The sequence below is a fragment of the Leopardus geoffroyi genome, chromosome A2, assembly GCF_018350155.1.
Source record: "Leopardus geoffroyi isolate Oge1 chromosome A2, O.geoffroyi_Oge1_pat1.0, whole genome shotgun sequence".
Lineage (NCBI taxonomy): Eukaryota > Metazoa > Chordata > Mammalia > Carnivora > Felidae > Leopardus > Leopardus geoffroyi.
Window position 1 is genome coordinate 146418538 of NC_059331.1, and position 13783 is coordinate 146432320.

The following is a 13783-nucleotide window of genomic DNA, read 5'->3' on the forward strand; positions in this document are numbered from 1 at the left end:
ATCTCAAAAATTTATATCCAGCCTCAAAGCATCAAGATGATTTCATAAACATCATTGCTTATGATACTCAAAGAGAATATAAAATTCCAAAAGACCAGCTTAAGATGATGGCATTTAAAAAGTCAGTTCATAACCTGCTTATATTCCTTCTATATATATTGTCTGTTTATATTCCTTCTCTTCCAAAGATAATTTGAGATAGCTTTATTGCTATTTTCAAAAAAAACCAACACTTATATAATGATATAAATTGTTTTCAAAGAACATTTTTACTTATAACTCAGGCAATCATGTAACTTCTGAAAAACTCTCTAAAACTTATTTTTATTAATGTTTTATTTATTTTTGAGAGAGATACAGAATATGAGTGGGGAGAGAGCAGAAAGAGAGACACACAGAATCTGAAGCAGGCTCCAGGCTCTGAGCTGTCAGCACAGAGCCCCATGCGGGGCTCGAACTCACGAACCGTGAGATCATGACCTGAGCCAAATTTGGACGCTCAACCCACTGAGCCACCCAGGTACCCCTCTCTAAAATTTATTTAAAGGATACTCTGAAAGATAAGTATGTCAAATTATATTGAATATAAACTTAAATGTGCATAGAAAACTGTCTTAAAGTACATATACCAGGATGTAATGATGATATCCATTGAGGGACAGGATTATGAGACATTTTTAATTTTTCTTTATTTTTGGTCACCTGGACCTTCTTACATTCATACTAAGAATATGGAGCATTTATACAATCAATCAATCAGTCAATCAATCAACCAATTGGGGCACCTGGGTGGCTCAGCTAGTTGAGTGTCAGATTCTTGATTTCGGCTCAGGTCATGATCTCACAGTTTGTGAGATTGAACTCCAGTCGGGCTCTGCACTGACAGCATGGAACCTGCTTGGGATTCTCTCTCAATCTCAATCTCTCTCTCTCTCTCTCTCTGTCTGCCCCTCACCCACATGCATGCATGCTTTCTCTCAAAATAAATAAACATTTACAAAAAATCAATAAATACCAAACATATATATATAAATTTTTTTTTTTTTAACATTCCAGGATCTAAGCATTAAGGATGCTTAATCCTGCATATCTTAATATTTAAGAGCTCAAAATTTGGCTCAGGAAGAAGGGTATGCCTGCCTAGATACTACAGAGGCAGGGTTTAAAAAGAACCTTAAGTCTGGGTTTATCTCATCTCCTTGCCCTTCTGCATAATTCTACAACTATCTATACAACTCAAAAAGGAAACCTGGCCTATTCTAAATGAGCTACTACCTCTCAAAATGTTTAAGGCAAATTCAACAATTACATTGCCGATGACCTGAAAATGGGTCACCACACACAACTGATTATAACTCCCTTATGCAATCCTTCCTTTGGAGGAAACAAACACAGCTTGTACAAATATTTCAACTAGACCTACTTCCCTAAGAGAAGATGGTACACATCTGTAAGCATTACCAAGTTCTAAAAGCGCACAGCAAGGCAAAGGAAAAATTATGAAGAAGTTGAATCAGCCTAGTCATTTGTCCCAAGCAATTTCATATTACATCATTAATTTAAGAAAGTACATAGGCTTCTATTGCGTCATTAGTTAATAAACAAACCAGGCCAAGTTAAGACATTTTTACTTTGAAAGTTATGATGAAACAGATTATCTGGAAAAATAAGATAAGGTATGAGAAATAACTACGTTTCTACAGGATATGTAATTGTTTTCTATAGTTGCCTGTTAAACAGCTATACTATTTTCTTTCTAACTAGGAATTTAGGGCTCAAAACTATATCCAGCATGCTTTTAGTCTTTAAGCAAACAGACACTTATGAAATATATCTGAATGAATTTATATGGTGTGGACATTCCACATGTAAAGATTTGAAGATCATACCACTCAACTACACACAAGTTCGGATGCCTGTATCAAAAGAAGAGATGAATGGGGGACAGGCAACCACAAGGTGAAAGAAAAGCCCTCCCAAACTGAGTAACACCACATTCCATCTCCCTGGGATGGAACTAGGAAGGGGTGCTGCCCCAACTATACGGGCATTAAATCAGATATACTTGGGGATTATCTCAAAAATGCAACACCTCACAGCTCCCTTCCTATTTCACCATCTGAGAACCCTACACCTCAGAGGCCCTTGTAGCAAGAGGGAAATTTCCAATTCAATCATTCATAAAGTATCTTCTCCCTCCCTGAGTTTAGAAAAATCAGCCCAGAGACCTTAAAAGGAAATCACCAATTTATTCTTAAAATGAACACCGAGAGTTCCCAGCCTAAGAAGGAGTTATAGGTGCTCTGCAGTGTTTTTAAGGCACAAAGCTTGAGAGCAGGAAGTAGCTAGATGGTGCGGGAGAAGCCGCTGCGTTTGAATGAAAATTAGTCTGTAACGATCCTATCTTTTTCACATTACTTATCCTAGACAGAAAGGTGGGAGCCTAGAATCAAAACATAAAGCTTAGGATGTCTTTGGTCCACCTCTTTGGGGGAGGGGGGCGGAGAAAGAAAACTTTTGTTGAAGGGTGGGCATGGTGTGTGGTATCTAAACTCCAAGAGACCTAGCATTACTTCCAGAAACAAGCCCATAGCAGTAGCAAGATGTATGAACTCTGGCAATCTGAACATGAGGATCAGTGTGACTATCAAAAAATATATAATATATTCCAATTTTATTTTTTTCTTTCCTAAAATTGGTCAATATTTTAGAATATTTCAAAATCATCTTTAGAATGAAAATTTTAAAACCTAGGTTAAATTAGCTGAGTTACTACCATTACACCATCTCAAAATTTTTACAAGTGTCAACCTTCAGGGCACCCAGGTGGCTCAGTCAGTTAAGCGTCCGACTCTTGATTTCGGCTCAGGTCATGATATCACGGTTCATCAGTTCAAGCCCTACATTGGGCTCTGCGCTAACAGTGTGGAGCCTGCTTGGGATTCTCTCTCTCCCCCTCTCTCTGGCCCTCCCCCACTTATACTCTCTCTCTCTATCTCTCTCAAAATAAGTAACTTAAAAAAAAAGTGTCAACCTTCAATCCAATATACATCTTTAGCATCTGATGCTAAAACGCCTAAATTGTCACTAAGTGCCTTAATGGGGGTGCCGGGTTAATAATATCACCAATTAGGGCAGAAAGAAGATGAAGGTGAAGAAAAAGTACCTCTTTATACAATCCCACTGAGGCTCCTACTCTACTCTCTTCAGCTGCTCAGGGGGCTAAAACGATGAGGAGTGGAGAGAACGGAAAAGGGTGATTTCACTGCTAGGTACCCAGAGTTGGAGTGAACAAAAAGCAAAGGAGGATCTAAAGAGGATTTTTAAATGACAGAATTAGAATAGACACTACATAACATTAACTCCAATAATCTAGCAATTAAAATGAGACTTAAGACATGTTTATTATTTTGCTACTTAGCCTGAATGGACAGTGGGCCTTTAAGATTATTTAATCTTACCCTGACAGAAAAATCTAGAGTTATGATCATTACAATCATGCAAAGGGTTCATTTCACCATCTTCTGTCACACTAGGAAGTCCCACAGAAAGTCACTAATTAATTAACCAAAGCCCAAAAAGGAAAAATTCAGTTAAGTAACCATTTCTGGAATTATCTCCCATAAAATGTAGGCTTTTTTTCCCTCTTTTTCTCTTTGATTTCAAAACTCTCTAATGAGACAAATTGAGTAGTTACATACCTATAGATGGAGATTTGAAAGGGTATTTATCAGGAAGATCCACTCTAACTTTCCATACTCCACCTTCATATGGTGCTGAAATACAAGCAAAAATGTTAAACATTGTAACTGTGTGTTTCCACATTAAAAAACAAATCTGAGTAAAGGTGAAACATTAAATCCTAATCTCTTTCGAAAACCTTGTAAATTAATTCCTTCAAGAGTCAGGGACCCCATAATTAGTGCTATTAATATGTTCAGATTAAAATACTTTTCTTTTTAAAAAAAAATTTTTTTTTTAACGTTTATTTGTTTTTGAGACAGAGGGAGACAGAGCATGAATGGGGGAGGGTCAGAGAGAGGGAGACACAGAATCCGAAACAGGCTCCAGGCTCTGAGCTGTCAGCACAGAGCGCGACGCGGGGCTCGAACTCACGGGCTGTGAGATCATGACCTGAGCTGAAGTCGGCCGCTTAACCGACTGAGCCACCCAGGTGCCGCTAAAATACTTTTCTTTAACAGATCTAGAGTTGTGGGCACTGGGATGGCTCAGTTGGCTAAACGTCTGACTTTGACTCAGGTCACGATCTCATGGCTCGTGGGTTTGTGGGTTTGAGCCCTGCATCAGGCTCTGTGTTGACAGCTCAGAGCCTGGAGCCTGCTTCACATTCTGTGTCTCCCTCTCTCTCTCTCTGCCCCTCCCTGGCTCTTGATTGGTCCCTCTCTCTACCAAAAATAAATAAATATTAAGAAATATATATTTTTTAAAGATCTAGACTTGGAAAATAAGCAAAGACTCATTTCTCCCCTACATTTACCTGATTCTGTAAAGTATTAAGCACTATTCAATTAATTGGTAAATAACAGCCTCCTATTTCAATCTACCCTGTTGACCACCCCTAAGCAAACCCAAAAACAGAAATAGAAAAAATACATGAAACTTTCCCCCAAACCATCCACTGAGTAGCCACTCATTAAAAAATAAATAAACAAGAGTATTCACAATTCATGTTTAATACTGTCGCATGGAGATAAAAAGAGAAAAGCATATAAAGAGTTATGATAAAAGCAAGACTGCCTCACTGGTTCTACAGTTGCATTAAATTTACTGTTCAAATACTACCCCGCCACCACCTGTCACTGATATTCTCATTACTTATTAAGGAGTAGAGAAAAAAGAAAAAGACGAGCGCACATCAACATGTGTACTTACTTCCTTGTGGTCCATAAAACTTCACTACAAATTCATTGAGTCCTCCCAGGATCGTAACCTCATGCTTACTCTCAATGCTAAGGCAGAAGGTAAAGGAAAGTACACAGGCTTTATATTACCTAGAACTAAAGATGATATCCCCAAGATATGCTATGTAAAGTGTTACCAACATATGATATGAAACTGACAATATAAAATATACATAGTCATTCTGGTCACTTAGAAGGCAATATATACTCTTGTGAAAAGAAAGGGAATGAGCTTTAGATTCAGAGGCTGGAGTTCAAATCCCAGGACCGCCATTTGCTGGTTTTGCGGGCCCATGCAGAATAACATGAACTCACTCTTTGACAACCAGGAAACATCACTTCATAGAATTTCTGTAAGGACTGAATGGGTCAAATATGTCAAATGTGTAAGACTGCATTTTGTATGTACATAATGTATATGTATATACAATACATAATGTATACTGGATATAATGCATGTACATAATGTATATACATAAATGAAAAACAGGCACTTAGTTTTAGTTTTTCTCTCCTCTGTGAGCTCTCTTTCCCAACCTACTCCCAGTGACCCTTTAACATAAACTCCATTATTCCCTTTAGTCAAATTCAAATACTCAGCATAGCACTGATTCTCCTAAACTATAAATGCTGTGCTCCTAAAATTATGGATTTACTAATAAGCCAAGTCCCCACCCGTTCTCCTCCTGGCTTGGAGAATAATCAAATAATTAGTGATGCCACCTTGCTAACAAGTACTGTTAAATGCAAAAGACCAGCAAAAATATTTAAAAAAACAAAAACCAAAATGTTGTCTGTAGTATTTCCTTTCACCTATGCTTTCTCTCCCTTCCAAATCTCTCTGCCCCTTAGACTGGCCTCTGGGTTCGGGTGCATGACAGGGCTCTCCTCACAGGAGCAACACTTCTGTGGTCTCTTCCTCAAAAACTTGCCTGTCCCTGAGACTCTCAGCTCTTTTAGGTACTAATATTCAGCTACAGGAACCAAACCAACCCGAATCAGAAAAGAGAGCTACTGGTTTAATATGTACCTGTTTTATGTTTCTGTTTTGTAGTTCAAACAAATAATGACTCAGGCATTTTAGGTGCTGGGCTTTGGAGGGCCCTCAAATCTCACAATGAAATTAAACAACAACTAAACCCCTAACAACCAGTTATGATAAACTGGTCTTATCTTTCTCCCTCAGCAATGCCAATTACATTTTAATTACATGTACTATTATACAAAGGGAAAGAACTGAAAGAAATGTAAAAACATTCTCTTATATAAAGAAATATGGTCTTTTTAAAAGATTTGAAATTACATATTTGGCTTTCTTATTTTGTGGTCCTACGGGCCACAAAACAGAGGGGCTGGGTGTATTTTTGGGAAAGTGCCTTGCTGAAGAGCCTTGAACAATCTCCGCTGAAGACATGTAACAAGACAATTTAGTTTATGCTACTTTGATCTCATTCTTTTCTAAATGAAAACTATTTTAATAACATGCACACTGAAAGGACTCAAATAGTATCCGCATTGTAAAATGGGCTTCATTTCTCGCTTGGTCAAATGAGACATTCATGGATGCTTTGGGGTAAATTCTACCTGACTAGTCACCTTCTGTCACCTGGCAAAATATTCCAAAGCTAATGCTTATGTAATAAATAAATGTACAACAGGTTTAAATTGTCTTAAAACAAACAAAAGAGCCAAAAGAGCACCTTGTGTTGTAAGTTAAACCTAGTTACAATAAACAAAATTAAACAGAATAAAGCCCTTGAAGGAAACAGACTTTTTAAAAAATAATCTTGGGGGCTCCTGGGTGGCTCAGTAGGTTAAGCATCTGACTTCAGCTGTGCTGACAGCTCAGAGCCTGGAGCCTGCTTCAGATTCTGTGTCTCCCTCTCTCTCCGCCTCTCCCCCACTTGTGCCCTCTCTCAAAAATAAACACTTAAAAATAAAAAAATAATCTCGGGGCAAAAAGGCTTTCCTAAGAATGACACCAAAGCCAGAAACCAGAAAGGAAAAGATTAGCAGATACAAGCACAAACACACATGTAAAACTTTTGTATTGTAAAAGACAAAAAAATAGGTATGTATATGTTTTTTTAAGCAGGCATCAAGCCCGGCATGGAGCCGAACGCAGGGCTTGAACTCATGACCCAGAATCAAGACCTGAGGGAAAATGAGACTCAACTGACTGAACCACCCAGGCGCCCCATAAAAGGCAAAATTAAAACAAAGGACAACCTAGGAAGGAAAAAAAACTATAGCATATGACCAAAAAGTGTGAATTAAAATATATAAGGTTATTACAAAGCAATAAGAAACATGAGAAACACCTTGACAAAGAAAAGACAAGAACAGCCAAGAAAACTGAATGAGCATAATTAAGCTAAAAAAATGTCAACTCATTAGTTTAAAAATCACACATTTTCCACTCTTTTCCACTATACACTGATAAAGACGAAAGAGCTGATGAAAACCTCGTGTTCAGTGGAATACAAATTAGTATTCCTGAGGGTAAATTTAAAACTATATTCCAAAACTCAAACTGCATTTATCTTTTATTCAAATTTCCCTTTTATGAAGTTATTTTATAAAAAAAATAACCAGAAACTGCTGGTGGGAGCATGACACAGTTTCAACCACCCTGGAAAACCGCTGGCATGGTAAAGCTCCACACATGCACCCTCCCAATAGTCAGGTATAGCCGTGATCACCAAAACACAGGTTCAAGGATGCTCACGGTGCTACTTACAAATCCAAAAATTAGGTTACAACCCAGAGACTCCCCAATAATAAAAAGGACTTACGGTTGTCACCCAACAGAATACTGCACAGCAATAAAAAATGAATTGCAACATGTTAAGTGCATGAGTCTCCCAGATAGGACAGTGACAGAAACCAGATACCAAAGAGTAGACACAATATGATTCCAGCCATACACATTTCAAAGAGACTAAATAAATCAACGGTGTCAGACATCAGGATAGTAGCTACCCTAGTGGAGACTGTGAGCACCGGGAAGTGGTTTGAGGGGGATTTCTGGGGTGCTGATTAAACCATTACTGTTTCATTTACCACTGAGTTACAAAAACGATTTTTCATATATATATGCTATTGTCTAACCCAAAGTTTACTGAAAGTAAGTCAAAGTATATCTGAAACGTGCAAATATGTTTACTGGAATATGTGAAATTTATAAATGGAAATTAGGGGTGCCTGGGTGGCTCAGATGCTTAGGCGTCCAACTCTCTTATTTCACTAGTGTTTACTGATGCCCTCTCCCCACCCAGAGCTCTTCCAATGTATGTTTCTGCTCAGCTTGGGGTATCCAGTAGTAGTCAACTGAATAAAGTAGTACAGATAAAGATATCCCAGTCATTAAACAAAACCAAATAAATTCACAAGGATAATGAAAGAATAGAGTAAGGCAGAAATTTAAATGAGTTTAACAAAAGAAGTCATAAACTAATTTTTTTAAATATAAAAATCTGTAGAAGCAGCATTCCTCATTAGCCAGAACTAACTTGCTATGAGTAGCACTGATTAAAATATTTATTTTTGAGAGAGAGAGGGAGAATGTGTGTGTGTGGGGGGGGGTGCGGCGAAGAGAGAGGGAGACTCAGAATCAGAAGCAGGCTCCAGGCTCTAACCTGTCAGCACAGAGCCCGACGAGGGGCTGGAACCCACAAATCGTGTGATTATGACCTGAGCCAAAGTTGGACGCTCAACCGACTGAGCCACTCAGGTGCCCCTGACAGCAATTACTCTTAATCACTTAAAATTCTGTTATCCACATGGATGGCTCTTCTAGAAAACTGAGATCATTTCTATCCTTTACATGGCTGCAATAAATCTGGGTTTCTTCCATTTTGTGACCTGTTTGAGAGTTAGCCCATGCTTTTATCTACTCTCCAAAGAGTCATGTTAAAATGAGATTAGAAATCAATGCTCCGGGGACGCCTGAGTGGCTCACTTGGTTGAGCACCCAACTTCAGCTCAGGTCATGAGGTCGCGATTGGTGAGTTCAAGCCCTGTGTTGGGCTCGTCTGTTGTCAGCATATAGCCCGCTTTGGATCCTCTGCACCCTTCTCTCTCTGCCCCTTCCCTGCCTGTGCGCGCGCGCGCGCTCTCTCTCTCTCTCTCTCTCTCAAAAATTAAAAATAAACATTAAAAAAAATTTTTTTAAGGAAATCAATGCTCCAAGACTCCCCTTTCCCACAATCCCTGGTATGGTCTTCCACGTCAGATATACTGGCTCTGTCTTTAGTTACACATTATTAGTGAATTAGAGTTCTTAGAGTCCATTTCATATGAAAAGCTCAAGTAAGCTGAATGAAACCTTTAAAACTCCTACCAAGTTGGTAAAACGAAGAAGCTGTGCTAAATTTATGCTGCCTTGGAATGGTACAGACAACTAAATCAGATGGAAAAAAAGAATTTAAGTTTAGTTGAAAGAAAAACACTGCATTAAAAATAAGCCATTTCATCACCATGAATGACTGACTTGCCCACAAAAAATATAAAATTACTTGACTGCTGTTACCATGTGTGTTTATGGTAGAGGCCGCGAGTTTCTTTCTCCTCTCTGCTGCAAAGTCAAGGGCAAGGAAGGCAAATGAGAAGGCAGGTTACAATGACAAAAATAATGATCTATTTCTGATCAGGCTAGTAGACTGGCAGGAGCTCACTAGAAGGTTTCTTCATTACTTTCTCAGTTTCAAAGCTTAAAAGCAGAAAATAACCTTCAGATACTGTTCTGGTAAAAATATGTTAAACAAACGCATAAAGCCACATTTTACTCACCTCTGATCTAAGCTGTTCGCAAAATACTGCGTTTTACTTACTTAGCATTTCACTATTAAGTACTATCAGCATTTTTGGTAGAATAATGATTAACATTCCCAGGAACCCAAGTTCATTTCACTTTTAAAATGCCAGCCACCCACCCCCTTATTTCCCCTGAATGGCATTATGATTACACAATCTAATATTTAAAGGTTAATGCCAAACTGTCAAGAGATAACTGACATTCTTGGCAAAACGTGTCTATCGGGATTTTAGAAATGATTTTTATATAGTTCTGGAATTTTCCAGAAAGAGAGCCAAGGGCTAAAAGCCTGTGCCACAGGATTGACCTTAACAGGTCAAAGACCTAGGAATCAGACAGCATTGTTTCCTAAGTTTACTGATAATGAGCTTATAAAATAAATGAGGGTGGCCTCCCTGAGCTGTGTCCATGGAAGTAAGGGACTGGGGTGAAGAATGTGCTTCTGTACAGAAAGTAGAAGCAATCTGTGTGGCTTTCTCTATATATGTTCAGACCAGTCTATTTCCAACCCTCCTTGAGATTAATCACATTCTGTAAGTTGAAGAAACTTGCCAACCTTTATTTACTACCTGGTATTCTTAATAAAAACACAGCATGTCTTGTGAACCCATTAATGTGCAAAATATCACAAAAATAATATTGGGTTATGTTTATAGAGAATCCTCCTTTAGGGATGTACACTGAAATATTTACTAACTAAGCTATATGATGTCTAGAATTTGCCTTAAAATAACCCAGTATGGGCAGAGTTAGGAAAGGGGTACAGAAGAAATGGTGGAAGCCTTGAGGTAGGAATTACTGAATCTGAATGATGGGTGCCTGGAGGGGGGAGCAGTCACCACATTGTTCTTTTATGTTTGAAATTTTCCATAAGAAAAGTTCTTTCTCAAAAGCTTATGAAGAGGGGGCGGGGCACCTGGGTGGCTCAATCGGTTATGCATCTGATTTTTCTTTCAGCTCAGCACATGATCTCACAGTTCATGGGCTTGAGCCCCACGTCAGGCTCTGTGCTGGCAGTGCAGAGCCTGCTTGAGATTCTCTGTCTCCCCCGCTCTCTGCCTCTCCCCTTCTCGTGTGCGCTCTCTCCGCCCCCGTCAAAATAAACAAACATTTAAAGGAAAAAAAAAAAAAAAAAGCAAGCTTATGAAACAATCCAACATTTTTTCCTGAGGTCCAGTACTTAGTCTGAGGAAGAAAAAGGCAGCAAATGATCCAGTACGTAAAAGAACAAAGACTTCTTATCGAAAGAGAAGAATACTCTGCCAAGGTAGCAACTCAACAAGTGACATTCTAGATGAATGAAATTCTAAAGGATGTCTAAGAAAAATCCAATCACTCAGAAGGAATATGAGCATAGCTTTTGCATACCTATGACAAATAGCCTCTGGGCAATAATTACTTATACCATAAACAAAGGTACATCTGTAAAGAAAAATGGTCATGTACAACAGCAGAGGTTCCTGGGTGAGATAAAAGTTTAAATTAAAAAAAAAAAAAGGCTTTTAAAGGTTTGTATTCTTTTTATTAGGAGAGGGGAGGACTTTTACAGAAAAGAGAAATAATGAAAACAAATAAAAGCTATCAAGAAAATAAGCATGGGGAAAAGGATGAAAGGCAGTAACAGGGAAGGAAAAAGCCTTCTGCCAATGATGAAATAAAATATAAACAATAAGGGCATATTTTATCATTTATCTCAATAATACAATGTCAAGAGCAATCAACAAAACAATATGCAGGTGTCGTATTTCCTAAACTCAGACGATTTTATTCCCTGTATCACCCTCCAAAATATTTTAAGCTTTCCACATGAAGTGACAGGAATCTATTGTGCTGAGCTATGGAGAATATACTGTTAGCATCTATTAAATCCACAAAAGATCACAGGCTTTATTTCTGTTAAAAAGTTGGTTTACTGGGGCGCCTGGGTGGCGCAGTCGGTTAAGCGTCCGACTTCAGCCAGGTCACAATCTCGCGGTCCGGGAGTTCGAGCCCCGCGTCAGGCTCTGGGCTGATGGCTCAGAGCCTGGAGCCTGTTTCCGATTCTGTGTCTCCCTCTCTCTCTGCCCCTCCCCCGTTCATGCTCTGTCTCTCTCTGTCCCAAAAATAAATAAACGTTGAAAAAAAAAAAAAAAGTTGGTTTACTAAATATTCTACACACCAGAGCCATAAGGCAAACACAAACTACTCTTGGACGAACCTGCTTAAAATTCAGCAAGGGAACAGAAGATCTGTACGTTAAAGAGTAAAGGTAAAAAAGGGTTGCACCAAGTGCTACTAGGGTCTACAGAAATAGATTTCTTCTAGTTTGCAGGTATAGACAGAGATGGATTTACACAGGGCTTAAGAACAGTATGGGATTTGGAGGTGTAGAGGTGGGAGAGGCATTTAAAACAAAACCAGAAAAGCACAGGATATGTCCACAGAATGGGGACCACTATGTTTTTATTGTGATGAGTAGACCATGGGGAGTGTAAGAAAGTAAGCCAAGATCAGATTATCAATGGCCCCAAAGTATGGATTTTATACGGTGAACAGAGACAGTTTGTATTCCTAGGCACAGTGAATGCAACTGTGCTTTACACAAAGCTACCGGAGCTGTGGTGTGTAGGACTGGCTGAAGGGGTGATAAACAGTTAAAGCAAAAGAGCAGAAAAGAAACATTCAAGGCCTCAACTAAGGTAACAGCCATGGGAATGATGGGAGAGATTAGAGAGACTTCTCAGGCTTTGCAACTGACTAGACACAGCATAGCTGATAGAAAGCAGCTCCAGTGCTGCTAGAGTATCTCATTTTCGTGGGAAACCAAAAAACCAGATTTCTAAGTCAATCTCATTTCTAAATGTAAACAGAGCACATGTGCCCCAATGTCTCTCAGTGAAGCTTTCTGGGATCATTCTACTTACAACCACAGGCTGCTACATTCCCAGCAACTAATTAACATACTATGTATTTTACTTTATCTCTTGTCTCCTACTACACAATGCAAACTTCGAAGGACAAGGATTCTCTGGTTTGTTCACTGCTGCATTCTTAGAACCTAGAAGAGTGCCTGGCACGTAGTAGGGACTCAATCAATACTATATAAAATGAACATATGAAGTTGCAAGACAGGCATGACCTGAAACTGCCAATCTGAGGTCTGACTATAGTTTTAGCCTTGTCGGACAGCAGAGGTGATACTATTAATGGCAAGGTGGAACACAGGACAGAAGGGACAAATTTTTTATGGAAGATGCTAAGTTCGGTTTTGAACACACAAAATTTGAAGTATAAATGGATAAACCAAGCAACGATAAGCAGATGAACACTTGTGATTTAAAAAGTCCCCTTGGGGTCCCTGGGTGGCTCAGTCGGTTAAGCTTCCAACTTTCCTCTTCGGCTCAGGTCATGATCTCACAGTTTGAGTTTGAGCCTCGCATCGAGCCTCACATAGGGCTCTGTGCTGATAGCTTGGGGCTCATGCTCATGCTCTGTCTCTCAAAAATAAGTAAACAGTGAAAAAAAATTTTTTTAAGGAGTTATCTTGTAAATCACTTAACTCTCAGCTTATTTCCCAATCTTTAAAAAAAGGGGGGGGGGCAGTGGGTGACTGAGGAGGGATTTCTACCTCATTCACAGGATTGTTGAAGATGAAATGAAATAAAATACCTACAAAGAAAGGTACCTGGCCCAGTATCTGACACAACAGGAATTCAAATTTTGGGGTGGGGGGTGGGGGAGGAGGGGCAGAGGGAGAGAGAACCTCAATACAGGGCTCGATCCCAGGACCCTGGGATCATGAGCAGAGCTGATATCAAGAGTCGTACGCTCAACCGACTGAGCCACTCAGGCACCTCAGGAATTCAATTTTTTTTTAATGTAAAAAATATACAAAACTGACTAGAGATTAGTTTCCACAGAACTAAAGTTTACTTAAGCAAAATCTTTTTTAATATCTAAAAAATTAAGTTTTCGGGGCGCCTGGGTGGAGCAGTCGGTTAAGCATCCGACTTCAGCCAGGTCACGATCTCGCGGTCCGTGAGTTCGAGCCCCGCGTCGGGCTCTG

The 13783-nt window shown here is 39.2% G+C and overlaps 1 protein-coding gene across 5 annotated transcripts in view; it reads right to left on the minus strand.

Moving 5' to 3' along the window:
- UBE2H (ubiquitin conjugating enzyme E2 H) overlaps window positions 1-13783 on the minus strand; it is a 103069-nt gene that overhangs the window by 40913 nt on the left and 48373 nt on the right. For 3 of the 5 annotated variants that reach the window (XM_045495629.1, XM_045495627.1, XM_045495626.1), the window contains 2 exons: window positions 4894-4970; window positions 3702-3776 (listed from right to left, as the gene is read on the minus strand). In XM_045495629.1, the coding sequence (XP_045351585.1) occupies window positions 3702-3776; window positions 4894-4970 (152 nt within the window). Of the gene's footprint in view, window positions 1-3701; window positions 3777-4893; window positions 4971-9453; window positions 9496-13783 lie in introns of all 5 variants that reach the window. The other 2 variants (XM_045495628.1, XM_045495625.1) reach the window with 1 other exon arrangement.